This window comes from Marmota marmota, unplaced genomic scaffold (assembly GCF_001458135.2).
Source record: "Marmota marmota marmota unplaced genomic scaffold, marMar, whole genome shotgun sequence".
Classification (NCBI taxonomy): Eukaryota; Metazoa; Chordata; class Mammalia; order Rodentia; family Sciuridae; genus Marmota; species Marmota marmota.
Window position 1 is genome coordinate 4,833,577 of NW_025999982.1, and position 26,982 is coordinate 4,860,558.

At 52.1% G+C, this 26,982-nt stretch overlaps 2 protein-coding genes and 1 pseudogene across 5 annotated transcripts in view; 2 read left to right on the forward strand and 1 right to left on the reverse strand.

Annotated features, from left to right (window-relative positions):
- The first annotated feature begins 6,202 nt into the window (after positions 1–6,202).
- Cdkn1a (cyclin dependent kinase inhibitor 1A) lies at positions 6,203–14,274 on the forward strand. 2 transcript variants are annotated; one of them, XM_015487655.2, is made up of 3 exons: positions 6,203–6,328; positions 10,812–11,261; positions 12,786–14,274. In XM_015487655.2, exons 2-3 carry the CDS (start codon positions 10,823–10,825, stop codon positions 12,833–12,835), a joined length of 489 nt encoding a protein of 162 aa, XP_015343141.1. In that variant the 5' UTR covers positions 6,203–6,328; positions 10,812–10,822; the 3' UTR covers positions 12,836–14,274. The 2 variants fall into 2 exon arrangements, with proteins under 2 accessions (XP_015343141.1, XP_015343142.1); XM_015487656.2 differs by having other exon boundaries at positions 6,317–6,458.
- Positions 14,275–19,670: 5,396 nt separating this feature from the next.
- The window catches only part of Rab44 (RAB44, member RAS oncogene family), a 30,913-nt gene continuing 23,601 nt past the window's right edge, over positions 19,671–26,982 (forward strand). Inside the window, exons 1-2 of one of the 2 annotated variants that reach the window (XM_015487657.2) lie at positions 19,671–19,794; positions 24,923–25,141. In XM_015487657.2, the coding sequence (XP_015343143.1) occupies positions 24,935–25,141 (207 nt within the window). In that variant the 5' untranslated portion in view covers positions 19,671–19,794; positions 24,923–24,934. Of the gene's footprint in view, positions 19,812–24,922; positions 25,142–26,982 lie in introns of both variants that reach the window. The other variant, XM_048805208.1, reaches the window with a different exon arrangement.
- Positions 26,128–26,817, reverse strand: LOC107143855 (annotated as a pseudogene). Its single transcript, XR_001503727.2, has one exon. The product of XR_001503727.2 is annotated as a transmembrane emp24 domain-containing protein 10-like (transcript).

A 26,982-nucleotide genomic window follows, 5' to 3' on the forward strand; every position in this document is an offset into this window, starting at 1 on the left:
AAAAAAAATTGGAAATAACCCAAATGCTCACTGATAGAAGGGATAATTTGGATATTTAAAAAGAGAGAGAAGGATTGAATGAGGTTTTAATTATGTATGACTGCCTAACAAACCAAGTGAAAACACAGTGGTGCTGAGGGTGGTGGCACACGCCTGTAATCCCAGCAGCTCTGGAGGCTGAGGCAGGAGGATGGAAAGTTCAAGGTCAGTCTCCGCAGTTTGGCAAAGCCATAAGCCATTTAGGGAGACTCAGTCTCAGAATACAAAATAAAAAGGGCTGGGGATGTGGCTCAGTGGATAAATGCCCCTGGCTCAATCCCTGGTAAAACAAACAAACAAAATAATCCACAGTGGCAACCAAAACTATTTATTTGCTCACAATTATCTAGTTTAGTCAGGGACTTATTGGGACGCCTTGTCTCTGAGTGACTTCAGCTGGGCCTGCAGAATCAGCTTCCAAGGTGGTCCTCACATGGCTGGCAAGGTGGTGCCAGCTGTTGGCTGAGAGATTAGCTGGAGCTATTAGCTGGGAGCCAAGTTTACCCTGCATGTGACTTCTCACAACATTGTGATCTTAGAGGAACTGAACATCTTAACACAGGAGGTTGAGGTCCCTAAGCATGCAAAAGCAGATATTGGGGCTGAGGTTGTGGTTTAGTGGTAGAGAGCTTGCCTGGCACATGTGAGGTTCTATCATCAGCACCACATAAAAATAAATAAATAAAATAAAGATATTGTGCCCATCTACAACTAAAATAAATTCAAAATATTTTTTAAAGTAGAAATTGCTAGCCCTTCTTAGGGATTAGGCCTGGAATTGATACATGGTAACTTTTGTTCCATTCTGTTGGTAGAAAGACTCATAAACTAGCTGGGTGTGCTAGTACACACCTAATCAGTAATTTGGGAGGTTGAGACTGGAGGATCACAAATTTGAAGCTAGTGAGGCAATTTGGGGAGACCCTGTCTCAAAAAAATAAAAGTAAATTTATATACACAGAGGTATGAAAAATTGAATAAAATGAATTGAATGCACTCCACTGTCATTTATTTAAAAGAAATCAATAAAAAAATAAATTGGGAAGGAAAAAAAGTGAAAGTAAAAAGGACTGGGGATGTAGCTCAATGGTAGAGTACCCCTGGGTTCAATCTCAAGTACTTTAAAAAATCACAAGCTGGACACATTCAAGGGGAAGCAAGTGTAAAAGAGTTTGAATACCCAGAGGTATAAAGTACTGGGTGACACAGACATCCACAAACCACAACCTCCCACAATGACATGGATACATCTTAGGTTAGGCTATTTGCAGTATTAAATAGCCTCCATATTTCAGGGACTTCACTCAACCAAGGGTTCCTTCTTTCTCACATACTTGTCCCATGCAAGCTAAGGGACACTCTGCTCCCTACAGTCTTGCTGGGACCCACAATGATGGAGGCTTTGCCGTGTGGTGGCGGCATCATTAGGACATGAGACCTTGCTTTTGCCATAACTGGAAGATTGGAGAATTTCATCTGGCTTTACCCCTAAAGGAACAAATGTCACTTAGTATCATGTTTCATTGGCTAGAACCAGTTGGCATGGCTCTGTCTAACTGTAGCAGGAGGGGACTGGGAAATGTAGGAGAGGACCTGGAATAATTGACCACATGTGACAAAATGATTGTTTTAAATAGTTACATGTAAAATTCAAGGTAGGGGTAGAACACATAGGAAAGGGCCAATGATGGTTAATGTTTGAGTTTTGGGTTTGAGCAGGGAAGGTTAACTATGTATGTTTTTAAATGAATGAATGAGTAAATGGATGGATAAATGACAGAGAGGTCACAGAAGCAGGGGCACTAAAGCCTCACCCCAGAGTGCAGGCTAAAAATGGCCCTTCCATAAATATTCACAGAGCTCCCAGTGAAGGCTGCCAGGCTCCTGAAGTACAAAGATGAATAAAATATGGCTCCCCCCCCCAAGTTCCCCGCTCAGAGGACTCAGTAGGCACAGAAACCAAGCAGGCCAACAAGGCCCAGTGGACAGACTTGCTCACCAGGCTCTGGGATCCAGATGGAGCTTTGTGGAAGACTCAGCCCAGGAGGTCACGCAAGGTAGGCCAGGCAGGGTGAGTAGGAGCTCAGAGTGGAGGTGGGAATAACAGTGTGTGCAGAGGTGTGGAGAACCCTTTGCTCCCTGCACATGAGCTGATCTGCTTACACTGCACTGGGCCACCTACAACCCCTGTGGGCCAGGCACTTTTCTCCCCAGTGGCTGCCAAGCTTGCTGCTAAGGATGCCTTTGGTTTCTTCAGGACTTGGCTTCAGATAGGAGTGCTGTCTTGCCTGAGGGCATGTACCCGCTTGCTGCAGGGAAATGACATCCAAATGATGAATTGGAGCAGGGCTGTAAAGGCCTGGCCCCTTGCTTTCCTTTAGAGAACTCTGTAGGGCCATCCCAACTCCAGGGCCCCTTGTGGGATCGACTGAGGCCTCTAGATCCCATAAGACCTCAGCTCCTCCCTCTGCCCAATCCTGTCTCCTTTATACCCAGACAGGTGTGGGTTACAAACACGCTCCCCAATAAACCTCCTTCAAATGACTCTCCACTTCAATGTGTTCTCTGAGAAACCGTCCTAAGATACCCACTAATGTTTAAGGGACTACTGAATTTCAAGGGATGCTTTTTCAGGGAGTGTTTCTAATCAGTAATAATAATATTCATGGAGTGGTTCTTTTTTGGGGGGTTCCTGGGGATTAAACCAAGGAGTGCTTTATCACTGAGCCACATCCTCAGCCCCTTTTATTTTTTTATTTTGAGACAGAGTCTTGCTAAGTTGCTTAGGGCCTTGGTAAGTTGCTGAGGCTGACCTTGAACTTTTGATCCTCATCACTTGACTTCCTGAGTTGCTGGGATTATAGGCATGATTCCTCTGTACCAGGCTACGTACTTTGCCTATATGATCTTATTTAATGAATTTATGCCAAAGGAATGAATTTCAAACGGTGAGATTTTAGGCTCAGGTGGTAAGTTTGGGAGGCTGGAAGTGTTTTTGTGTGTCACAAATTCTTTCACAGATTTCTCTGTGATACATTATGATCGGTCTTGATCCTTTGGCTCTCGGTCATTTCCCAGCCCCCTCCCGCATCAGGTTAGGCAGGGCCATGTGATTGGGGCTAGCCTAGTCAAGGAAACCAGAGCATAAGTGCGACTTTGAGAGGGGAGGTGGGGGGTGGAGTGCGGGGTCCCAAGCGCAGGGCCAGGTGCAGAGATCCATACCTCCATGCCCATAATCCCAGCAACCAGACTGTGGAGGTGCTGAGGCAGGAGGATGGCACATTCAAGGCCAGCTTCAGCAACTTAACAAGGCCCTAAGCAACCGAGACCCTGTCTCCAAATAAAAACACAAAGGGATGTAGCTCAGATAAAGTGTCTCTGGGTTCAATCCCTAGTACCAAAACAAAACAAAACAAACAGAACCCCCAGGACTTCTTTTGCTCAGTAATATAACTTCTCTGTTCCGCCTTTTCTCTGGGGTCTCACTTCTACGTGGAGGTGAATTCCTCTGAAAGCTGACTGTCCCTGTTTGGGACTCTCCAGTCCTTTTCTAAGAAATGGAGTCGTCATCCCCACACTTCCTCCCTGGCTTGGGTAGCTCCTACAGCCACCATGGAGCTCTCCTCAAATCCTCCTTCTCCAGCCTTGGTCTTCTGTCTTTCCCTCACCCACCCCACAAGGGCCCAGTCTGGGGTGGGAGCTGGTCTGGGCCCTCCCGTCCTCTAGCTGAGCTCCCTCCAAGTTGCTCCCTCCCCCTGAGCTGCCTGCTTTCTGGCATGCCCGGACAGCAGGCTACGGTCTAGACTGGCCCTCTGGCCCTCAGGAACATGTCCTAACATGTCAAACCTTGCTGTGGAAAATGCTGCTGGTTGCTTTATCCTTGGAAATGCCTGCCGGGAGGTGAGGAGGGGCATGGTGGGACACTAGAGACCCCTGGAGACTTTGCCTGAGTCTCTCTGAACAGAATGTGATTTGCAGATTCCTTGGGATAGGCTGGGGTCTGGTGCACATGTGTGTGTGTGTGTCTGTCGGTCTGTCTGCTTCTGTCTTGTGTGTGACTTTTGCTCCCTTGCCCTCTTCAGGGCTGAAGTCCTCCTTTGAAGACTGCCTGGGTACACATACAAGTGCATGGTCACAAACAGTTGTTGAAAGCTACTGAAGAGAGACAATTAGTAAGTGCTTAATAAGTATTTGTTGATACTATTGTGGTTGTGGTGAGCCAGAAGTTATGAATTTTTTTTCACTTCCCAACATCACCAACAAAAAATAATTATTTCACTGTGAGGCTCAGGACCACAAAACTTTCAATAATTCCCGACCATCCTTCATTTAAAAATTTCCCCCTAAAGTAGACACATAGATAATGTCAAGTCTCTCTGAAATGCTTGAAAGCCAAGGGGATTCAAGTCAGTAGGAGGACATGTCTGTCCTCTGCTGTACATCTGACAACCTAGCCTTTGGATGACCTAGGTGTGGAGAGGAGGTGGGAGACAGCAGCCAGAGGTGGGAGTGGTCCTGGCCTGACTGCAGGGCCAGGCAGGACGGAGAGTCTGGTCCTGAGTGCTCCCACCCCTGCTGGGACTCCATCCCCACAGTTGAGAAGAAGGGGGCCTGTCCTCTCTGAGGTCAGCTGCATTAGAGGAAGAAGACTGGGCATGTCCGGGCAGAGATTTCCAGACACCAAACAGCCCGAGACATCAGTAACTGTAGCTGATGCAAATCCAAATTCAGTTTTTTAGTGAGATTTCTGTTCACACTCCATTCTGGTTATTTTTGAAAAACAAAACTGGGAATGTTTGAGGTCAAGGAGGGAAGGCCAAGGTCAGGAACAAGGGTGCTTAGGGGTGTGGAGGTGGGTGGGAGCACATGGACACCTCGCTTCTGCATCGGTCAGAAGCATCAGTGGACCCTTCCAGAAGTATCCTTTATCAATGTCATCTCAGTAAACTGCCTGGAATTGAGGGGTGCTGGGTATTTCCCTCATTCTGGACCTGAAGAAGTAGAGGGCCACAAGCAGAGAGCTCAGATAGGAAGTAAAGGGCTGACCTTAGTGGTTTGTTTGCTGTGTGATCTGAGTCAGGTCATTGGACTAATCTGAGCCTCAGTTTCCCCAGAAGTTTATGTGGGCTGTGCGGAGGAGGAGTACCCAGGAGATAACTCACAGCCCGGATCTGTCTCTTTCCTAGCCAGCATAGCTACTGCATTCACACTGGTTTTACTGGAGAGGTAGGAGGGAGGTGAAGTCAGGGGCTCCAAGACTGGTTCAATGTCTGCTTTCTCCATGTCCCTGGAGACCAGATTGTCCCTTCCCCCTTTTTATTAGATACTGGGGATTGAACCCAGGGCTGGGGATTGAGCCCAAGGCTGCTCTACCACGGATCTACCACATCTCCTGTCCCTTTTTATTTTGAGACAGAGTCTTGCTAGGTTACCAGGACTGGCCTTGAACTTGCAATCCTGCCTCAGTGTCTAGAGTAGCAAGGGTTACACAACTGTGCCAGCACACCAGGCTGTTGGCCCCTTCTGAAAAGCTTTGGAATCCCCTGACGAGCAATGACTTTGCATACTCTAGTTCTCTGGGCCTCTCTTTCCTCATCTGTGAAACAATGAGGATTGAATTCTATTCTGGACTCAAATATGCTTTGTTGGGATTTCAGGGCATCTCAGGTGCTTCTGGGAGAGGTGTCTAGTGAGGTCCGGGTAAGTACAATGGTGTACAGTAGCCTTTTTTTCCCGGGAATTGTAAAGAAAGATACATTATTTTTATTATTTATGGATTTGTATCTATTAACATCATTCCTCCTGATTTTCTCTACCGTGTGAAATACATCTTACCCAGAGTGTGTCAGTGGTGGGCAGGCACGAAAGGGGACTCACCCTAACAATGCGTCCCTTCCCGAGGGAGTGCCAACTCATTCGCCAACTTTAAAAAGCCCGATCTGTGCTTCCCTTCGTGGGGGAAATGTATCAAGCACACAGACCCAGGCGACGGCTAAGGGGAGGAGGGGAGCGCCCTTCGGCAGCCCGCGAGTTTCCCGGACCCGCTGGCCTGCTGGAGCGGTGCCAGGTTCCGCTGCTCCAGCCGGGAAGGCGTGTCTCTGCGGCGCGATGGGCCGAGCGGCGCGTCCCGCCTCCCGACGGCTGGGAGGCGGGCAGGGGCGGGCTTAATTATAAAAGGGCAGCGCCGAGCGGCACCAGCTGAGGTGTAAGCAGCTGCGGAGCCAGTTCTTTGGAGAGCCGGGATCGGGCGCAGCGGAGCAGATTCACAAGGCACAGACACCCAGAGGAGGTGAGGGAGCCTCGACGCGGAACAGCGGCCCCCAGCCGTCGGCTGGGAACTGAGCCCAGCGTGTCCGCGAGCGTCTGCGGGGACATCTGTTCGCGGGCGCGCGCCGAGTCCACAGGTGTTTCTGTGGCAGGTGAATGGCTGGCGTGGGTCTGGGCGTGCCGGGTTTGACACGCGCGCGTCGGTACACTTGCGGGTGACAAGGGAGGCTGTATCTGAGACTCGGCGAGGACAGCAGGAGCTCTAGTGACAAGATCGCCCGCCACGCTCCCCGCCCCCTGAAGCCCAGCTGGGGCGACGGATGAAGTGGTTAGGGCCGCCCCCAGGATCTTGCTTCTGGAGGTGGGTGGGTCCGGACCCCCAGGAGCAGCTGCTCGAGGCGCGAAAATGAAGCCCAGGTCCCCCGCGGGGGCCGAGAAGGGGAGGGGGACTCTCGTAGAACAAGTTCATCTGGAGTCCGACCCGCGACGGTTCTCCGATCCAATAGGACCTGGACCGTCTGGGTCCAGGTCCCTGAGATTCAGGTCTTCTACGCCCTGGTGTCTGCCGCCCCGCTGGGAGCTGAGGTCAGCACGGGCTGTGTCCCTGGCCCTCGGGAACGTGTTAGGACATGTTTCCTAAGGACAAGAGAGGAGGTGACTCACGGTGACAAGGAGACCCTGGGGACTGGACTGTGAGATGAGAACCCCACCCAGACTGGGGAACACTGGCACCCCTGAATCGCTCTTCCCTGCCTCACCGAAGTCCCCGTCCCCTATCAGCACAGTGACCTATTTGGCTGGCACAAAGTGTTCCCAGGGAAGCCGGGACACTAGGAGGTCTGGGGCTGGGCGTCCGGTCCTCCCGCTCAGTGGCGCGCCCTCGGGGACCGGGAAACGCGACCGAAGCTAGTTGGGTTCTCTCCAGCCTGCCAGGCGGGCAAGCCTAGGGGTCCTGCCCACCTCTCCCACAGCTGCGGGAGAAGCCTGGCTCCCGCTGTCCTTGCGTATGGACTCTGGGCTCTGGTGCGCGAGTGGAGCCGGCACTGCGGAGCGACACTAGCCCACTCTAGGGAGGGAAGCACAGAGAGGCTCGCATCTTTGCGGGATGGGGCTGCGGGAGGACCCGACGGTGCTTAGGGCATCTGTCAGCTGCCTGAGGGGCTCGGGGCACCCGGACCTAGCCCCCAACCCAGTCGGCAGGTGGCCAGGCTGAGTGGAGTAAGAGGGCGAGTCGCTCCTTGGGCGCGTCCGCCCCGTCTGAAACCTGTAAAGGAACTTTGCGCTCTCCTGGTGTTCCCAGATGTTAGGGCTGGGTTTGGCATTTTGGGACACTCAGGAGGCCTCCTTTCTCTTTCCGTTCCTTTACGTCGCGTTTCTGGGAGGACTTTCGAGCGGTTTTTGTTTTCGTTGCTCTATTTTTATTTTCCAGGGATCTGACTCATCGGGAGTTTTGGGCGTGGAGATAAGTGGGAGGAGAGGAGCTGGGTGGACCCGCCACCTTTAATTTTAAAGATTTCGCCGCGCCTGTGCGTGCGCGAGTGTGTGTGTTTGTGTGTGTGTGTGTGTGTGTGTGTGCGCGCGCGTGTGTGTGCGTGCCGAGCCAGAGCGCGCCGTTTCCCAACAGCGGCGGGAGTTTCGGAAGCCGGACGGCTCAGCGTGACGTGTTCGCGGCTCTGGGCCCCTCCTCCCCGCCCCTTCCCACCCCGGAGTGACGCGCGCGGCAGGAGGGGAAGAGAAGTTTTGGCGGGCGGGGAGCGCCTGGCAGGAAACTGACTCATCACTACTTGCGGGCGCTGTCCACGGCTTGGCCCACGCACCGTCCACCAGCGCTGCATTGCCTGGAGACCGGCGCCCCCTCCCGGCCCCGGTGCGAGTAGCAATCCGCCGGCCAGGGGCAACGCCTCTCCTGCGCGCTCACGGGAAATCGCTCCCAACGGCCCCTTAAAAAGAGCACCCACTGACTCAGCAGTAGTTACTGGGGACATCACGGGGGAGCCAGTATTTACTGGCTGACATCTATAGGAAGCCATTCTCAGTTGTTTGTAAAACGAAGACTTGTATTTGAGGTTGTTTTGAGATGGGAGTCGTGATAATGGGCATGAGAGCAAACTTGGGGAGGAGGGGTTTATGAGAACAATCCAGGAAGGGTGGTGGAAGGGGAGAGGGTCCCTGCCTGGAGTCTGGCCCCACCCTCAGCTCCTAGGACCCAGGGAATATCTAGCTCCTCCTTGTGCCTATGCAGCACTGAGACCCATCCGTGGGTCCCCACCCCCACCCGGGCTGGCGCCCAGAGAGTGCCCATCTGGGGCAAGTGTCTTAAGTGCATAAATCCCCTTCAATTTGGAACCAGTTGGTTTGGGGAAGCAGGGGTGCATCAATCTGTATATTTTTTTAAATGATTCTAATAGACATCTCTTTAAAAGAATCAAAATAGTGGAGAGAAAAACAGAGTGCTGCCCACACCAGGTTCTGCACTAGAGCACAGAACCTAGAACCCAGGGCAAATGGGTCTGGATTCAAACCCTGGCTGTGCCACCTGTGAGTTGTGTGACCTCAGACAAGTTACTTCTTTGAGGCTTGGTTACTTCTTCTGTAAAGAGAAGCTAACAAACCCACTTTCAAAGAGGGTTGATATCTGTAAACTGCTTAGGACAGCCCCAGCACATAAAAATATATTTAAATCCTACCCCCTGCCCTGAACATGGTGGGCAGAGGTTATACAAGTGCCCTGTCCAATGTAGTGTGTGACCCCTTAATAGGGTGGTGGACGTGGGTCTTTATTAGATGTGTGATTTAAGGGAAAGTTGCATATCTCTTCAAGCTCCTGCCCCTTTAAATGTGTTCTGAGGGGCTGGGGATGTGGCTCAGGTGGTAGCGTGCTCGCCTGGCATGCGAGCTGCCCGGGTTCGATCCTCAGCACCACATACAAATAAAGATGTTGTGTCCACCGAAAACTGAAAAATAAATATTAAAAAATTTTCTCTCTCTCTCTAAAAAAAAAAAGTGTTCTGAGGTCACTGAGTGCCTCCCTTCTCCAACCAGCTGAGAGGTGGAATTATGGGCTGCACTCATCATGAGAGGCAAAGAGGTGGGGTGGGGTAGGTGTGGGCTGGGTCCAGGGATTCCTGCCTCAGGAGGCTGCTCAGCAGGGCTTTCACCCCAAGCCTGCAAATCAGGACTTGTCCCTAGGAAACAACCCAGTCCCTTCCAAGGTCGTAGGGCTTCTCAGCCTTGGAATCAGGCCACAGCAGGACAGGTAGACACCAGGGCTCCTCATGGGTTTTCCCACTCCTGAAGTGGGAGGAGAGGAGCTGGGTGGACCGGCCACCTTTAATTTTCTGTGCCTGCCAAACAGGTTCTTTGGATGCAGGCAACGCAGGAGGGCAGGGTCCCTGAGGTGTCTAGACTTCTGATCACCTGATGAGCCTGGCAGGATGTGTCTCAGCCTGGGAGAAATCATCACCCTGCCCTGCCCCACCCACCCCTCCTTTCCCCTGATGACATTCTTGGGAAAGGCCCTCAGCCTAGAGCACCTGTCAGCTGCTGCCTGAAGGAGCTGATGGCCAGGGGGAGTGATGGGGAGGAGGCTCAGCCCCAACTGCAGGCAGAGAGAAATAATAACACTTTCATTTTTCAAGATCTTCCACGCACCAGGTGCTGCTCCCAGCACGTGACTTACCATAATTCAGTTAATCCTCACATCTGCCTACAGAGACAGTCATCATCACTGCCTCCATTTTACAGATGAGCCCAGAGACGTTAAGTCACTTGTCCAGGGTCAAACCAGCAGAGACTGGATCCCAATCTAGGCAGTCTGGCTCCAGATCCCTCACACAGATCCACCAAGTCACAGCCTCTCAGCTCTCTTCCAGATGCTTCCCTGGCCAAATGCCTGAGCATGCTTCCACAGCCACACTCCTTAAACTGTCATGTAGCCCCATGTATACCTGAGAAAACTGAGGCCCAGAGTCATTAAGTGACTTTTTAAGGTCTAGGTAGTAAGCAGCAGAGCTATTAGGGCTACAGCCCAGGGCACTTTTCATTTGTGGGGCAAGGTTACCCCATTTGGGCATCTGGGTGGGGGAGTCAGGAAGCTGGAGGAGCTGCCACCTGACCATTTGGGAATCGACCTCCTGTCCAGGGCTGCGGTTGGGAAACCAGACTCTGGCAATTCACACGGATTGGGGGCATTCACACCAATGGGACAGCTCAAGGGGGAAGACAGATTTATTTTAGCTGATAATTCCTGGTGCTAAACAGGACCCTGATCCCTGTGGACTCAGCTTGCCCTTCAACGCCAGCTCCTCCCATCCTTGACGTTGGGATGCTGGGCTGCTGAGCTCTGCCAGCCCCCAGTGTCTGTTGGTGGGCTTGGGGTGGTGTCCGGTGGGGAGGAGTGGTGGCTGGAAGGGACCAGAGTGACCCTACCTGAGGTTGCCCAGCAGCGCCTGGTTGGTAAGGGAGGGCCCAGCTACCCTAGTGACTGGTCCTTCCTTGTGTCTCAGCCACAGGCACCATGACAGAGCCATCCGGGGATGCTCGTCCAGTCCCTCACGGCAGCAAGGCCTGTCGTCGCCTCTTCGGCCCAGTGGACAGCGAGCAGCTGCGCCGTGATTGCGACGCCCTCATGGCTGGCTGCCTGCAGGAGGCCCGGGAGCGGTGGAACTTCGACTTTGCCACCGAAACACCCCTGGAAGGCAACTTCGCCTGGGAGCCCGTGAAGGGCCTGGGCCTGCCCAAGCTCTACCTGACCCCGGGGCCCCGGGGTGGCCCGGATGACCCGGGCAGGCGGCCCAGCACTTCAGCCGCCCTGCTGCAGGGGTCATCTCAAGAGGACCACGTGGACCTGTCGCTGTCCTGCACCCTCGTGCCTCGCTCCCCTGAGCGACCTGAGGGGTCCCCTGCTGGGCCTGGAACCTCTGGGGGCCGAAAACGGCGACAGACCAGCATGACAGGTGAGGACAGAAATGGGGAAGGATTCTCAGATCCAAAGAGGCTGAGGTGACTGGTCCAGCTTGTACCTTAGATGGAGGGAAATGGGCCCACAGAGAGGAAGCTACTACTTGAGGTCACACAGCAACTTTGTAGCCAAGACCAACTAGGTGGCATTTATTAGGAAATAATTACCTTCCAGGCAAGAGCTTCTAAGATGGATTTCAGTTAGTCCTTCTAGCAATCCTGTATAAGACATTCTTCGCCAGGCACAGTGGTATGCCCCTGTTATCCTAGTGACTGGGGAGGCTGAGGCAGGACCACTGCAAGTTTGAGGCTAGCATCAGCAACTTAGCAAGACCCTGTCTCAAAATAATAAATAAAAAGGGCTGGGGATGTAGCTCAGTGGTAGAGCATCCCAAGGTTCAATCCCCAGTGCCCCCCCACCAATAAAAGAACATTCTTGCTTCTTTCTTTTCAGAACTGGGGATCAAACCCAAGGCCTCGTGCGTACTAGGCAAACACTCTTCCACTGAGCTGTATCTCCAATCCTGTTCCTCCTTTTTGGAGCAAGGAAACAAGGCTCAGAGCAGTACAGTGATTTGTCTAAGGTCCCACAGTGAATTTGCAGTGGAGAGAAGAATGCTAGTTTTTAGTCCACTCTATGCAAACTGTACTCCCTTTTCCAATACAGTTCCCTCGCCCTTTCCTGCCTGCCTGGCTATCTATCAACAGGTCCTTCCTCACGGTGCCTCGCTAAGATATTGGCCTCACTGATATCAGCAGGGACCTGCCTCTCTCTGGTTCATTGCCAAATCCCCAGCACCTAGCACAGTGGCACATAGAAGGTGCTTGGCAGATAATGAATGGGTGATGCTGACATTTGAACCCTTGTTACACAGGGTCCTAGACCAAAGCCTTCATTCTATCCTTAGGGCACCATGCCGTGTTATACTTATTTTACAGGTAAGGAAACCGAGGCTGAGAGATAAAGGCAGAAATCCCATGGCGTATTTGCAATTGGTCAGTACCAAATAATGATGATGCCAATAATAACAACGACATTCATGTGGGCCAGGCACTGTGCAAAGCACTTCTCTCAGATGATCTTAGGGAATCCCCAGATCAGTGCTATTTGGTAGACTCTCTGCAATGACAGAATAGCCCAGTGCAGTAGCCCTCATAGTGGCCACGTGTGGCCATTAAGCCCTTGACATGTGGCTGGTGTGACTGAGGGGCTGAGTTTTTTATTTGATTTGGATTTTCATCAATTCACGGAACCACAGGGGTAGTGGCTCTGTGCTGGGCAACATGCCTGAGAGCAGATAGATGGGTGCTGGTGTCCTTGCTGTCGCATCTGGAAAGCCCATGGGGTACCATGATTACCCCCTGGGAAACAGTGGAAGTTCTCCAAGTTCTTCCCCATACTTAGCAGTGTGTCCCTTTGGCCTCGGGAGGGGCGCCCCATTCCTTCCTCAGTCTGTCCTCACAGGTAGCTCAGGGCCCTCTTCCTCCCAGCCTGGTTGATGTCTGTTCTCTCCCCACAGATTTCTACCACTCCAAGCGCCGGCTGATCTTCTCCAAGAGGAGGCCCTGATCCACCCCTGGAGCCTTCGCACTCCTGGACACAGCGGGGGGGCCCCCAGGCCTCTCCCTATCTTCTGCCTTAGTCCTTCAGTTTGTGCGTCTTAATTATTATTTGTGTTTTAATTTAAACTCCTCCTCATGTACATACCCAGCCTGCCCTCTCTCCCCCCAGCCTCTGGCAGTAGAATTTATTTAAAGAAAAATTAGGCCGTAGAATGATAGGCTCCTCAGAGTGCTGGGCATACTTTTATTATATGAAATATTATTTAAAACCTGTCATCCTATACTCTTTGTGTCCTCTCGTGGAGGTCAGGGGGCGTCTGGCTCCATGCCGGCCACCTCTTCCTCCGCCTTGAGGGACCTGTTCCCTCCCTCTGCTCATGTCTCATGAGTATTCTGTGATTCCACCCCTTTCTTGGGTTCTCAACCTGAATTCCTTACCATTTGAGAAGTAAATAGATAGCACTTTGAAGGGGGCCCAGCCAAGTGGGGTCATCATAAAAAAAAATCTTTGGAGTCCCTTCACCTCCTTTAAGATTGGGCAGGGTGACTGTGAAGTGGGCACAGCCTAAACTAGGGCTGGGCACTTCGTCCCTCCTGGCCCTTGATACCCACCTCTGTCCTGTGGTAGGGGAAGGTGGGCCCTGTAGCAGCTCCCCACCTCCACTGATGGCCCCCTTGGCCGTCCCCTGGGAGCACGCCTCAGTGTTTGGGCTTCTCTCCTGGTGGCTCCCCCTTTACTTTTTGGGGGGCCTCGACTGACTCTCAAGGCCCCTCTGCTGCTCTCCCCTCCCCCGTGTCCTTTGGCTCTGGGTACCTGCCCCCTCCCCCCCCAACTTCATGGACTGGAAGGAAAAAGGACACACAGGAAGTGGACTCCCAAGTCCTACCTCGGGCAGCTCAAGCAACAACCGCCTTCTTACGTAGCTCTGGGGATGGGGGTCCTGGGTGGTCAGGCAGGCCTCCATGAGTGGGGGCCACTCCATATTAGGGTGTGTGGTGGGGGGACAGACCCCAGCCCCTGGAACTCATCCAGTGACCTTCCTTGCCTGCTCCATCCTTCCAACTTTCATTGCACTTCGAGGAGCAGCTGAACAAGGAGATGGCCAAGATGGCGGGCGTAGAGGCTGAGGAAAGGTGCACTAAGTAGACTAATAGGAGATGGAGTTGGGGGTGGTCGTCTTTCCCAGCACTGAGCATGGAGCCCCTGGAGGCGCTGAAGCACTTAGTGGGTCTGACCCCGAACACCCTCCAGTTCCTGTTACATCCTGGCCTGGACTGTTTCTCCCCGGCCCCCAACTGTTCTGGTTCCCTGTCTCTACCTAGACTGTAACCCTCCCAAGGACAGGGATCCTGCCCTGTACCACTCTGTGTCCTTCATAGCCCCTCCCTCGGTGCTGGATATACAGCAGGTGCTCAATAAACATTAATGAATGACTTTACTTGTAATATTGCTGTTGTCATTACATCTTGTCATTTATAAGAACACACAGGTGGAGGGCTCTGGGATGGTTTTCATGATTAAATAATTTTTTAAGGGCTGGGGGGCATAGCTCAGTGGTAGAATGTATGCTTAGCAGGGGTGAAGCCCTAGGGTCAATCCGAAGCATTCTAACAGTTTTTTAATTAAATACTTAAATTCTTAGGATTTGGAAATTTTAGCAAACAGACCTTGTAGCAAAAAAACCCAATAAAACCAAAATCATCATCACACCTCTGCAGATATCACCACTGTCAATATTCTGGTATGTTGTGTAGTCTTTGCAAAGTGTATTTTGTAGCTTAACATTACTTATTGAGGAAATGCAAATTAAAAGCACAATAATAGCCGGTTGCACAGGCCTGTTATCCAGCAGCCCAGGAGGCTGAGACAGGAAGATTGTGAGTTCAAAGGCAGCCTGGGGGTGCAGGGGCGCTAAGCAACACAGTGAGACCCTTTCTCTAAATAAAAAAATACAAAATAGGGCTGTGGAGGCTCAGTGATTAAGCACCCTGGGTTTAATCTCTACCAAAAAAAAAACCAATAGGAACTTAGCAAGGCCCTAAGTAACTCAGTGAGACCCTGTTTCTAAATAAAATATAAAAAAGGGCTAAGGATGTGGCTCAGTGGTTAAGTGTCCCTGGGTTCAATCCTGGATACAAAACACACACACACACACACACACACACACACAAAATAGGATACCACTATGTACTTGCAAGAAAGTATCAAACTAAAAGGTCTCACAACGTTGAGTATTGTCAAACATTTGGAGAAACTGGAAAGCATAATTTGCTGGTGGAAGTATAGAATTTTTTCTTGTGCTGGGTTTTTAGTTTTCCAAAGTAGTTGAAATAGGCTTGGGGTGTAGCTCTGTGGTAGAGCATTTGGCTCGCATGGGGTACTGCAAAAACAAAAACAAAAAACACTCTTATGGTCTCTTCTAAGTCTGTTCTCTATGAGCACACATTTCCACTACAGATGTACAAAATGTTCCTAGCAGCATTATTTGTAATAGACCAAACTAGAAATAACTGAAGGGTCCATGACAAAGAATAGACCTGTAAATTTTGGTATATTTGTATAGTGAATTATCATACAATATTAAAAAGAACCAAGTACTGTATCATGCACGCTCTGATCATCTATATATAATCAACCACCCTAAGACTTAGTGGCTTAAAACAATAGTCTTTTATTTGCTCTGGTTCTGCAGCTCAGCCAAGAGCTACCTTTTAGTGTCGGCCAAGAGCTACCTTTGAGAGGCTGATTGTTCCCATGGTCCAGGGCAGGGCCTTGCACCAGAAGCCTGGGATGAGACGGCCCCACCCTGGGGCTTCCAGACTTCTCCGTCTCCTCCCATAGCTATGCTCAGGACCAGGAGATGTGCTGGGCTGTGTGACCCAAGTGCTTCTGCCCAGCCTCACCCATCAGGGAGCCCTCTCCTGCTCTGGATTCCACCCAAATGTGGCCGCTAGCCAAGTCTTCCACTAAATGGGCCAGAGGGTGTTTATTGTACAACCTCCAAAATCCAAATTAAAAAGCAGTTGGAGGTACAAGATGTAAGTTGCCCTTCACTACAGACAATGTCCCAATTCATTTAATCACTTAACTAAGGTGATGGATCTCTAAATTTTGGTAAAGAATGTGAATGTGGACATTTTTGATCTTTCCTGATACAGATTGAAAAGAATGCATTTGTCATTATTGATGAGTTTCTTTTTTTTTAAATTTTAATTCATTTTTTGGTGCTAGGAATAGAAGCCAGGGCATCATACACGCCAAGCGAGTGCTCTACGACCCAGCTCCAGCCCCTGCCCCACCAACGCCCCAGGAGAACACAGACGTGGTCCTGGAGGATGCGGGGTGAGGCGCCAACCGTGGCTTCTGTTACTAACCGTCAGCGCGCCCAGTGCTGGGGTGAACGTAGGGGCACAAAGTCCCTGTGGCTTACCCCTTGCCACCTACCCCACAGGACTGTGAGCTTCCTGAAAGCTGGTCTTGGCCCATTTTGTTCTCTGCAGTACCCCAGCGCCTGGTGCATCGTGGGCGCCACACTGTGTTTAATAAATATTTGTTGAATGAAGGAATGATTCACCGTTGCTTGAATTTCCTTCTTGAGCTGAGCACTGGTCTTCCAAATCCAGCCCCACTCCTTGACCCTACCCAGCCCCATCCTAGCTCCCAGGCCCAGGGCTCAGGTCATTGCCCCTCACCACTCGACAATCAGTCTTAACTTATAAGCAGGCCGTGTGTAGATTGGTAGGAGGGAGCCATCGAAGAATCTCACTCAGTCTCCTCTCAACAATTGCACAAATAACGACAGCTAACATCGATTACCATCTGCCTGACACCGGTCCAAATGCTTTACGTGGTGCCTATCGTTTAATCTCCATAACAAACCTCCAACATGGGCACGGTCACCAACCCCATTTTACAGATGAAGAAACTGAGGCAACAAGATAAAGTCACTGGCCTGAGGTCACGCCCCTAGGAAGTGGTGAGGAGCCAGGAGCCCCACGGTGAGGTTTGCAGGTCACACTGCCTATCTGATAAACCAGAAAGGAGAAGTGAAGTGCTAGACTACGATTCTAGGAGGAGGCTGGTGGGGACCAGTGCCCTTCCGTGCCACTCCTCAGTCTTTGATGTAACTCAGATTTTCTCAATTTTCCGGAAAGTGCCTCACCAATACAGCTTCGAATCCAGCTGTCTAGCCCAGGTCTCCCGTGACCCTTCCACCTGCCTGAGCTCCTGCTAGAGAGACGATGGAGGCCGGAATCTCAGGGTTCCCTAGCTTTACCCCAGCTTTCACCACTGAACCCCCAAACAGAGATGCCTTGCTTTGGGATTTGCCAAACTGTGACGTGAATTCAAGCAGCTGTAGGTAGGGGACTGGGCGTGAAGACCTTCCTAATTGTGGAATGGTCTCGCGCCTCTGACCCTTGTTCACGTTCTATTTTGTAAAACCTAGTTTCCGAGCTCAGTGCGTTTAAGTCCAGCGACTCTGGATTTTAAAATTGGCTCCACCGAATCCAAAAGCTCCAGGACCTGACATTGTTTCCTAGCACTTGGTCTGTCCAGCCGGTGGGCTCAGCCTACAGAGGTTGTCACCCTGGGACAGATGCCAGGGATTGGCAAGGGCGGCTGAGCTGAGCGGGGAGGCTGGGCCTGAAGAACCCAGCTCACCCGGTGCTCAGAGAACAGGAGGGTTGGCTGCATTTGTCCCAATGCCTCAGCAAACCCTGCTGGCCCGGCTTTCAAAATACACCCAGGGTCAACCTCCTCCACCACTGTCACCTCTTGTCTGCATGAGTGGAATCACCTCCTCACTGGCCTCCCCGCTTCTGCCTTTGTCTATGGTCTATTGTTAGAATGGAAGCGGGATCCTTTTAAACTCTAAGTTGGGAGAGCTGAATCCAATCTCTTCCCCCACTGCAAGACCCCATGGTAACGGTCCCTCACCCATCACCAGAGCCCTCTTTGAATAAAGTCTTCCTTATCATCTTAAAAAAAAAAAAAGCTGGGTGGGGTGTTGCATGCTTGTGATCTCAGCAGCTCAGGAGGCTGAGGCAGGAGGATTGCAAGTTTGAGGCCAGCCTCAGCAATTTAGTAAGGCCTTAAGCAACTTAGTGAGACCCTGTCTCAAAATTTTAAAAAAAAATGGAAAGGGCTGGAGATGTGGCCCAGTGGTAGAGCACCCCTCGGTTCCATCCCTGGTACCAAAACAAAAAACCAAGTTGGATCATGTCACATTCCAAATGGCTTCCATCTCATAATAAAAACCCAGGTGTTCACATGGTCTCTAGGTCACGCCTGTTACTTGCGATCTTGTCCCCTCTTCCTTCAGTCATGCTGTCACCCTGTTCCAGGTACACAAAGCATGCTCCTACCTCAGGGCCTTTGCACTCACGGTTGAACACTCTTTCCGGATCTCCTTCCTCACATGTTTGATTCCAACGTTGCCTCCTCAGTCAAGAAGCTTCATTTTATAGGAAAGGCAGCAGAACACAACAGACACTAGTATGGCAACATGTAAATCAATGGATGTGTAACCGATGTGATTCTGCAATCTGTATACGGGATAAAAATGGGAGTTCATAACCCACTTGAATCAAAGTGTGAAATATGATATGTCAAGAACTATGTAATGTTTTGAGCAACCAACAATAAAAAATTAAAAAAAAAAAAGAAGCTTCATTTTTTTTGTTTTTTTTTTCAGTTCAGCTTTCTGACTCTGCTTGTGCCTCCAACCCTCTCAACAATTTTCTGCTCCTTGTTAGGGAGAGTAACTTCGGCTGTCACAGACACGTTCTGAGAACGCATAAGAACTTGAGGTCTCAGCACGGGCCCCTCCAGCTGGTCTGTCCAGCTGCACGACATGCAGACATTGGTGCTCTGTCAACCTTCTTGGTATAAAGGTAAATGATCCTATCACCTAGGGGTCGGGGCAGCCGACTCCTGTTGGAGGCTGCAGAGTAGGAGAGCCTACGACAGTGTGTCCAGTGCTAGGCCCTTCTGAGAGGCTCAGACACCGTCCCCAGAAGAGGCACTGACCACCCGTTTAAAGGCACCTCCCACCACCACTCCACCCCTTCACTCGTTCTACTCCTCTTCGCAGTCCTTGTCACTATTGAACTTAATGTTATTGAGGTTTTTCTCCCACCTTGGTAGCCTCCATGCTCAGCACAGTGTCCAGCACAGAGTAGCGCTCAGTAAGTACTAACTGAGCCGGTCTCAGTGGTGCACGCCTGTGATCCCAGTGACTGGGAGGCTAGGGTAGGAGGATGGCAAGTTTGAGGCCAGCCTCTGCAATTTAGTGAGGCCCTGTCTCAAATATAAAAATAAATAATTAAAAAGTGCTGGGCTCAGTGGTAAAGCTCCCCCAAAACAAGAACAAACAGAAAATCCAGTATTTTCTTAGGCAAGAAGGTACCCATCTAAGAGATCATATTTAGTCAGGCATGGTGGCACATGCCTATAATTCCAACTACTCAGGAAGCTGAGGCAGGAGGATTGAAAGTTCAAGGGCAGCCTGAGCAAATTAGCAAGACCCTGTCTCAAAATAAAAATAAAAAAGGGCTGGGTGCAGGGGCGCATGCCTGTGATCCCAGCGGCTAGGGAGGCTGAGGCAGGAGGATCGTGAGTTTGAGATCAGCCTCAGCAATGGCGAGGTCCTAAGCAACTTAGTGAGAGCCTGTCTCTGAATAAAATACAAAAACAGGCTGAGGATGTGGCTCCGTGGTCGAGTGCCCCTGAGTTCAAGTGTTCCCTGTTACTAAAAAGCAAAAAAAAGACTTTGAAGGGGCAGTCAGGGGTCGCTTCAGCAGGAAGTTCCACAGGTGACCACAGGAGATTGGCCGGCTGGGAGCGGAAGGAGTGATTAAGCAAGAGACAAGACTGTTAACAGTCCCCAGGCGTGGGCTCTGCAGGGCGGCAGGGCCCTGTCACCAAGTCCAGGAGCACCGGGCTGCAGCGGGGAGCCTTTGAAGGTGGGGGCCACCCTGTGGTGCGAGGCTTCTTTCCTTTGGGGGCTGAGGGTGGGCAGGAGGCGCAAGCCCAGTCTGTCTTCATGGCGAAGGGCCAAGGTCATGGTGTGACGTAGGGCACCGGGCGGGAGGCTGGAGGGTCACCTACCCCTAATGGCTGGTGGTCCTGGGCAGGCGGCCGGATTCGTCCCTTCCTGAGGGTAAGTAGGCTGGAGAAGGCCCCGGGTGCTCTCTGGGCCCAGCTTGGGCACTCTGGGCTCGGTGACTGTCAGGACTATCGTCACTGAGTTGGTGGCGTGGGCAGCACACCCAGGCTCAGGCCCCTCTGTGCCAGGCCGGTGGCAATAGGGAGCCTAGGGCTCTGCGAGTGCCATGTTACCCTCTGCCGCTGCCCTGGCCCTTCCTTGGTGGGGTGTCCCCACTTCCTGGTGGACAGCCTGTGGGGCCTGCCGCCCCGAGTCTACAGTGAGCCCCGCTATGGGGAGCTGGCTCCTGTGGGGTCCCTGGGCGTGGGACAGGCAGGCGCCCGTGTTGGGCTGCAGACCTGGTGTGGTCCCTGTGGTGAGCAGTGTGGGGAGAGGCGCTGGAGTTGGGGGACAGTGACTGTCCCTGGCCACAAGCTCTCTGACGGCTAAGGGTGTGGATCCCAGGGTCCCCGAGGGCACTGTGGAGGAGGGTGCTGGCCTAGGGCCACCCCTGCTGGCTGACTCAAGGGGGGGGGTTCTGAGTCACGGACCATGGGGGGGACCTTTGCCCAGCCAAGCTCAGGAAGGGTTTGTGTCCCACTGAGAGCCGCGTGGGGGGAGGGAGGTGACGATGGCCTGGGAGGGTGCATGTGTGCCCACACTGTGGGTGGACTCAGGGATGTCCCTGCTGTCACAGAGTGGCCACAAAGGGGACATGGGCTGTTTTTGTGCTGCGAGGCCCTGGGGGCCTGTGGCTGATCTGAACGTGAGCAGGGATATATGGGGACAAGTGATCTGGTGACTTTGAGGCGGCTGACCGTGGGGCATCTGCTGACTTCCTGCCCCAGGCCACCTGACAGACAAGGAGGGGACAGGCTGAGAGGCGGACACTGAGGGCCCCTGCAGGGTGGGGCCATGAGGGGTCCCAGGAGATGCGGGGAGACTGCAGGAGAGGGCCGCAGAGGTGCCGTGTGGCTGGGAGCCCCCAGGAGTGACGTCAAGGGTGCCCTGGGCCCTAGGACGTGGCTGCAGGGAGTTTATTTCAGGGCTCTGACGTCCTTCAGGGTGGGAGCCTGACAGTCCCGGGACACGGTAGCCACGTCGGTGACCTCCCAGCCTGGCACTGGGTCGGAGGCCTCCACACTGGAAGCTTATCTTGTTCCCTGCCCCTTATCTCCGCCGCCGGAAGCCCACGTGAGCGGCTCTGAGTGTCCAAGTACTGAGACTGAGTGACACCACACGAGCACAGCCAGCCCACATCTGGCCCACTCTGCAGCCCCTGTCCCTCCCAGCACTGCCCGCCGGCGTCTGTGACCCCCAGAGGGGCCTCTGCCCGCTCCAAGGCCACTGTCCCAGTAAATGTCTTGGGTAAGCTCATCCCAAGAGGGGGCCGGAGTGCAGAATCTATTGCCAGCTCAGGGCGGCTGAGGCCTCTGCTTCTCCACCTGAGCAATGGGGAGAAGTCACCCTGCACCCGTCCTGGCTTTTCTACAACTCAAATAGGATTTCACCCCCGTCAATGTCAGCACTACCTCACCCAGGGTCATTGTGTGCCGAACAAAAGAGCTTGACGTGGATTACATATTCAACAAATATTTGCTGAGCACCAACTGTATGCCAAGCGCTGATCTAGCCATTTGGGATGGAGCGGTGGCCAAGAGTGAATCCTTACTCACAGAAGGCATGTATCTCAGTAAACGGAAATGGAAATTTATAAAATAAAAGAGTAAGAGACTATTCTGAGATGGTGACAAGTGCTAAGAGAAAGTCAAGGTGAACAGGGAGGTGGGCGCTGCTGAGGACTGGGAGATAGTGTTGCCATTTCAATCATCTAATCCTCACAGCGTCTCGATGTGGTAGATATTAATCCTTTGAGGAAACTGAGGCACAGAGAGGCTAAGTGAGTTGCCCAAGGCTGCACAGCAAATGAGCAGCAGAGCTGGGAAGGTCAGAGGTCTGCGTGACTTTTGAGCAGTATGACCAGAGGCCACTCCCTCTCTGTGGCCGCCTTTACCACATCTCTTGGTCTAGAGAGAGAAAGTGGTTCTCTTCTGATACTGATGCTCAGTGAGTCTTTCTTTAACTATAACCCAGAGGTGCCAGGATAAGCTCCACTAGTCCCTGGAGAGCCACATGGTCCCCCTTGTAGGGGGACAGTGAACAGAGATGGACAGTGGCTTTCTGGGTGTTGACGGATGTGGCCCAAGGTGGGATGTGCACCTCATCATTGTTTCCACGGGACAGTTTGTGGTTGTGAAATACTAGGTGAAGTGTGGTCAGATTAACAGAGGGACTTCCTTATTCTAGACCCTGGCTAGTCTTTTTGGCTTTTTATTAAGAAGAGTTGATCAAATAGCTCAGCGGGCGGCGCTGTGCTGAGGGCTGACTCTGCCCGTAGCTCTCTGCACGTCCCCTCCACCACGCACCTTTTTCATTTGTTATGTATTTGTTTAGAGTCACCTCTAAAGGTGAGTTCAAGACACCTCATCCCCTGCCTTTAAAGGACAGGAGAGTCCCCAGCATGACTGCCACGTCTTCATCATGCCCAGGAGACTTCACAGCGCCCAACATCAGCTTAACCGGGCCATGCTCACATCTCCCTGGTTGATCCCAAAACACCCCTATTCCCAGGCCTGTCCTGAAGAGGAATCCACCTAAGGACCACAAGTTGTATTTAAGTGTCATTTCTTTATATTGGGGATATAAAGGGATTGAACCCAGGAGCCCCTAACCGCTGAGCCACATTCCCAGCCCCCCACCTGGTTTTTTGAGACAGGGTCTCACTAAGGTGCTCAGGGCCTGGCTAAGTAGCTGAGGCTGGCTTTGAGGTCAAGATCCTCCTGCCTCAGGCTCCCGAGCCGCTGGGATTACAGGCGAGCGCCACGGCGCCTGGCTAGGTGTCATTTCTTTCAGTCCCTTGAATGTTGAATACGGGGCAGGGGCAGGCCCTGGCGATTGAACCCGGGGGTGCTTTGCCCCTGAGCTGCATCTCCAGTATATTTTTAATTTTGAGGCAGGACCTCCCTAAGTTGTTGAGCCTCCATCAATGGCCCCGACCCCCTGGATGAGCCCATTGTCCCTGAAGCAGAGCCCTAGGACAGTTCCATTCAGCCTTTGGCCCTGTGTCGGTCAGCTTTTGGGTACTGTGAAAAAATACCTGAGAAAAACAACTTAGTGGAGAGATTTTTGTAAGCTCGTGGCTTTATAGAGGTTTTAGGCCGTGGCCACCTGGCTCCGAGCATCACGGTGGAGAAGGCGAGGTGGAGAAATGGGGGCTGGACTGGGGGAGGGGCCCAGGACAAGAGGACCCCCTCCGGGACACGCCCCCCAATGGCATGCTCCCTCCAACTAGGCCCCGCCTCCTGCAGTTCCCACCCCTTCCTAATAGTCTGTTCGATTAGAACCACCAAAGGGTTAATCCAGAGTCCTCATGAGTCAATGCCTCTCAACGTGGGTGCATTGGGGACCACGCCTTTGACACACTGAGCCTTTGGAGGATGTTCCAGACCCAGGTCATAACAGGCTCCTCCCTCCACAGCACAGACAGGTTCTGCCGCCTCCAAATCCCACCTGCCTCCTTGAGAACTTGCTCACGTCCCACTCCCTGCAGAAGCCACCCTAAGTGCCCATCAGGGTCTTCCCATTCTCGACAGCTCCGGGTGCTCTAGACTCACTGCCCTGAGGGCAGGCCCAGCGTCCCTTGTCCTTACCCTGGGGTCCTCTACCGGAGGACGTTTATCTCAAAATTCTTGTCAACTGACTGAACTAAGGCCTTTAGCAACAGATGAAGGGGCCCCAGTGAATGAATTTGACAATTCATGTCTGAGCACCTGCTATGCACTAAGGTTCTAGGATCGGTGTAGACTGAGATGCACAGAGACGTCCCTACCAGGGGAATCCCAGGCATCAGGGGACTGTCTTACAGAATAGCACAGATTGAGTAATGTATGAAGCACAGACATCTAGGAGATCAAGGCCCTGGCATTTGAGGAAAGCTTTCTTGCCGCATCATCCCATGGTGGAAGGCAGAAGGGCAAGAGGGAGCAAGAGGGGCCTGAACTCACCCTTTACTAAGGAACCCACTCCTGCAGTAACAGACCTGCTCCCGCAATGACAGCCTGAATCCATCCTGAAGGATGGAGCCCCATGACCCGAGCACCTCCCGTGGGGCTCCACCTCCCGGCACTGCCACACTGAGGGTTGGGTTTCCAACACATGAACTTTTGGGGACACGATCAAACCATAGCAGGTCACAGATAAGGGGACACTGAGCCTGAAGCACGAGGGTGACTGTAGGGAAGGCTTCCTGAGGAAGGGAGGGTATGAGCTAGACCAGGGATGAGAGCATTGAGAGAGATTTGGGGCAATGGGAGCTGGGAGTGGGAGAATCTGACATTCCTGGAGCCACCAGTTTTTCCTCAGGGTCCCCATGGATCACGAGGGTGTGAGGAGGGAAGGAAGAGGGGTGCGTGTCAGGTGGCACGCTTTGCTACATGGGTTCACGATGCGATGCGTGTGTCAAAGGAGGAGAGGAGAGCTGGAGAGGGAGGCTGAGGGAGGGAGAGGGCCAGAGCAGTCATTTGGATGCTGCCAGGGTGTGCAGAGATGAGCTGGCAGAGGAGCAGGAGACAGAACTGGTCCTTTGACAGCAAGTCTGGGCAGACACTAGGTGCCCTTCTCCTAGGACAACTGCCTGGGGCCATTTTATAGGGTGGCCAAAGAAGAGTTTCATGGGGACCTGTGGAGAGCTGGGGAAACGCACTCCAGGCCAGGCCCTGAGCAAGAGGTAGGGACGATGGGGGACAAGGACAGAGGGTCCAGCCAGGGACGGATCAGACAGGGCTCATGGGCGATGGTGGAGTTTCTTGCGGGGGTGATGGGGAGACACGAGAGGGTTTTGATTTTCTTCGCAGCCCAGTGCCCACTTAATTCTCCTCGGTCCCCAGGTCCAAGGCGCCATGGAAAATGGACAGAAAATACCTCGGAAAGGCCGGAGGTTGGGCTCCAGTCGGCGACGGCAAACCAGAGAGCCAGCTGATGGCCAGGATGCCCCGGTAGCCCCAGAGCCAGAGGCCTGGTCCGCCCAGGCAGATGCGGAACTGCAGGCCTTCTTCCAGGACTGTGGAGCCCAGGAGAGGGGGTTTGTCACCCGCGAGGACCTGGCGGTGAGCTCAAGGCCCCACCCTAACTCCTGAGTCCCTCTTCTGCAGACTCGGGAAACCTGCTGTCCCAGCAGCTCAGAAAAGACTAGGGCTTTGTTTAAACCCACATGGAAAGGACTGATAAGGCTTCCTGGGGCGCCCTCTTCCAGGAGCATTTGCATTTTAACAAAGGAGAGGATTTTAAACCAGAGGAGAAATTTGCCAGTGGTATAATTTCAGGCCTGTTATGCAGCAAAGTTTTTCTTGGGGAGCAGTCAGAACCCTGGAAATCAAACCAGATTGAAGACTATAAACTTTATTATTATTATTATTATTATCATTATTATTAGGTACCAGGGATTGAACCCAGGGGCACTGAACCACTGAACCACATCCCCAGCCCTTTTTTATTTTTTATTTTATTTTATTTTTTTGAGCACAAATATTTTAATTGTCTAAAATGAAAAAAAATTTTTAAGAAGTTATCTACAGTTCTGAGCTCACTTTTATAAGGTATCACCTTCACGACTCTTATAAGAGAATCTTGTAAACATTTCCGCTAAGGGCCAGGATGTTTTTAGAAGGAAACCCAAAGAGGACAATGAGAATGAAACAAGTTCAACATGGTCATACAAATCTTGGTGAAAGAACTCGAGTGAAAGCCCAAGCTGCTGAGCAAGTGGGAGAAGGAAAGCAAACATGGTTCACGTAGATCACGGGAGGAAACCCAAGACCAATGCTGACTTTGGCATTATCTAGGTAACCCCTATTTTTTGTCCCGGGTGACTCTAATACTAGTCCTATTGTTGCAAAACCAGTCCAAATCCTCCCGAGTTAAAAAGAAGCCCCTCATTGTCTTGTTGAGTGTAGGTAGTACCCCAAGTCCTCCCAAAAAAGATCTGTTCTGGCAAGAAAGCTTCAGTGTGCCTTCGTGGTGCTGCTGTTGATAGGATGCCTTAGGTCAGGCGCGTCCCAGTGATGCTCTGCTGGCTGAGATTCACGAGGGAGGAGGAGATTTGGTCTCATTACTCAGTTAACTTTTTGGCCTTGAAAAAGCGACGAAGGCAGAAGACCTGCCAGGTGGCTAGTCCCATAAGGCAGAACAGTGAAAAGATGCTGAAGTACAGGACTCAGTGTTTGGTGACTCATTGGTATCACGCATTTCCTCCTCTCGCTTCTTCATGTAGGCAAAATCATTAACAATAGATCCTGAAAGGTCTTCTAGGCATCTTAGCTCCACCTCTAATGGTCTGAGCTTCTCAACTTTTGCCATCTCTTCATAATTTTTCGCCTCCACTCCATGCTTCATGTCTAGGATCACCAGTTGGTCAGGGATCCGCCCTGTCCTCTTGCTCTCAAAACATACTTCAAACATGTCATGATCTTCAGTGGTAAAGGCAAACTTCCCCTTGGATGCATCTTCCTTGGAGTATAAAATATGTCCAGCAGAATCTGTGATCTTGAGGTGGGTGCGCAGGCTGCCAGCGCCCCCAGACTGGTCGGCGATCTCCTAGGCGCCCGTCACGACAGGTCCTTGTGGATCTCCTCGTGGAGACACTTGCAGGAGTTAACGGGCAGATGGAAATAGATGGTGAGGACCCAGCTGGGTCCGAGCATTAATGCCAACAGCAATGCCAACGGGGGTGGGGGCCACTCTGGGCTACAGGGCCAGACAAACCAGACATGGTGCCAGAGACTGGTTCGCCACCCGGCCCCAGCCCTTTTTTATATTTTGAGACAGGGTCTTGCTAAGTTGCTCAAAGCCTCACTGAGTTGCTGAGGCTGGCTTTGAACTCTCGATCCTCCTGCCTCAGCCTCCCAAGATGCTGGGATTACAGGCACCACTGCTCCTGGTGATGACTATA